General features: G+C 52.1%; 1 protein-coding gene across 1 annotated transcript; it reads right to left on the reverse strand.

The window, feature by feature from the left end:
* LOC107607498 lies at positions 935 to 1,996 on the reverse strand. Its single transcript, XM_016309447.1, has one exon. It carries the CDS (start codon positions 1,994 to 1,996, stop codon positions 935 to 937), a length of 1,062 nt encoding a protein of 353 aa, XP_016164933.1.

Genomic DNA, 2,579 nt, shown 5'->3' on the forward strand with positions numbered 1-2,579 from the left:
GAGTCCTTTGGGCATGCCTTATTTAGGTCGGAATAGTCAACACACATTCTCCACCTTCCGCTGGCATTCTTGACTAGGACGACAATGGATAGCCATGTTGAGTATTCGAGTTCTTTAATGAACCCTGCTTCTAGGAGTCTGGCTGTTTATTTAGCGACCTCATCAGCCCTTTCTAGGGACATCTTTCTTCGTCGCTGGGCTATTGGCTTGGCGTCAGGTTTGACGACTAGTCGGTGGGACATGACCTCGGGGTCCAGGCCCGGCATGTCCGACGGTGTCCAGGCAAAGAGGTCATTGTTTGCCTTTATCATCTCCATGGGAGGGCCCTTGAGTTCGTGGGGTAGATTTTTGTTTACAAAGGTAAACTGTTCTGCCGACTTCCCTATCTGAAACTTTTCCATGTCCACCTCTGGGTCTGCTAAGAACATGCCTGCCGCTTTTTTGGACTCTTTCCTTAGAGAGAGACTGGCATTATCGCAGGCGACTGCCACTTCTAAGCCCCCCCTAATGGAGCCAACTGCCCCTTTGTCCGTTACGAACTTCATTGTTAGGAATTTAGTACATATCACGGCCAAAAATTCGTTGATGGTCATTCTTCCCAAAATGATGTTGTAGGCCGTAGAGTCTCTGAGGACTACGAAGTCCGCCATAACCGATCTCCTGTCCTCCCCAGTTTCCAGGCAGATTGGGAGAGAGATTGTCCCATCAGGCTTTATGTAGTTGTCGCCTAGACCCATGACCCCGTGTTGGTGGCTCTTGAGGTCGGACTCCTTGAGTCCCATGGCGTCAAACACATTCCTGAATAGGATATTGGAGTCAGCTCCGGTATCAACGAGGATTCTCTTGACCAACTCGGTTCCCACCATTGCCGTGATTACCATGGGAGGATTCTCGGGGAGGTCGTAGAACCATTGATCTTCTGGGCCAAAGGATATCATGGGAGGTTTTTTGCTTGGAGTGGTGGGACCCCCTGTCGAGATAGAGAGGACCCAGGTATCCTTTGCTGCTGACCTAGATTTGGAGGGGTATTACGTCCGACCACAACGTTGACCACAAAAGTTGGGGGCTTATCAACGTTCCCCATGGGTTCTTGTCTGGCTTTGACAGTTCGGCTATGATATTCTTCTGAGTGGTCCCGTTCTCGTCTCCTCGATTCTCGGATAAGTCGGGAGAACTCACTCAATTTTCCTTCCCATATGGCCTGCTCTAAAGCGTCTTTGAAATCGAAACAGTCTTGAGTCTTGTGGCCGAAGCCCTTATGGTAATCACAGTAGAGGCTCTTGTTGCCTCCTGTTCTCTCTTTCAATGGCCTGGGTCTGGATAGGATTCCCTTGTCTATAATTTGTTGGTAGACTTCTACTATGGGCGCCATGAGTGGCATGTAGTTTGTAAACCTTCCAACTCGGGGAAGTTTTTTGTGTTGCTTGGTCGGGGCTCTGTCCCTAGGAGTCTCCATAAACCTATCGATCTGGGGGGCCTGCCAAGGTGGGGGGTTAGAGAGCTGCCGTTTATTGGCGGCTACGACCTGGTTGACTTCCTCGTCATTAATGTACTCTTTGGCCACGTTTTGAATCGCTTGCATTGTCCATACGGGCTTGGTTGTGAGGTGCTTTCTAAAGTCCTTATTTAGCAGGCCATTTGTTAGGCAAAGGCTAGCAACTGAGTTCGTGAGGCCATCGATCTCTAGGCACTCGTCGTTGAATCTGTCCAGGAATTTTTTGGTCAGCTCCCCGGGTTTTTGGGTGACTCCTAACAAGTTTATTGGGTGATTTGCCTTGGCTATGCGTGTGGTGAATCGAGCTAGGAAGTTTTGGGAGATGTCCGGGAAGGCCGTGATGGATTCTTGTGGGAGTTCATTAAACCACCGGATCACCAGGCCGGCAAGCGTTATAGGGAATGCTCGGCATCTCACTGCGTCGCCTACTCCCTCCAGGTTCATTCTTGCTTCAAAGGCGGTGAGGTGTTCCTGGGGGTCCTTAGTCCCGTCATACCTCATGTCCGTCGGCTTGTCGAAATTCTTCGGGAGTCGGACCTTGAAGATTGAGGGGTGGAAAGGGGTGGCCCCATGATGATGGGCTCTTGTTGTCTCTTGGCTTTCCCTCTTTGGGATTCCCCTCGTCCTTCAGATCTGTCCTGGTAAGGGCGGGAGGTCACCTGTGTGTGTGTCTCACCACGCTTTGTTGGGCTCTTTTCCCGGCTCTCGCATCTTCGGGAGGGGGAGCAGGTGCGGATACGAGAACGGCTGGCCTCGCCGTGGGAGCGGCTGGGGTCCTCGAGGGATCGGCTCCTTGCTGCCAGCTTTCGTTTGAGGTTTTGTACTCTGTGCCTGAGTTCTTGCATAATCTTGGCACTATCGACTCCCGTTTTTCCGATGGGGCATTTTTCGGGGGTCTTGGTGTAGATCCTTTGATCAGGTTGAATGGAGGATCGCGGGTGTTCGGCGGCACGAGCCGTCGAGCTTGCCCTGCTCAGGCGAGCTCCTCCTCCTTCACGAAGCTCCTCCGATGTGGGGAGTCACTCCATGTCAGCTCCAAGGTCCCCACAGACGGCGCCAATGTTCGTTACCTGGGGTCCTCCGG

The sequence above is a fragment of the Arachis ipaensis genome, chromosome B07 (genome assembly GCF_000816755.2).
Source record: "Arachis ipaensis cultivar K30076 chromosome B07, Araip1.1, whole genome shotgun sequence".
NCBI classification, from domain to species: Eukaryota; Viridiplantae; Streptophyta; class Magnoliopsida; order Fabales; family Fabaceae; genus Arachis; species Arachis ipaensis.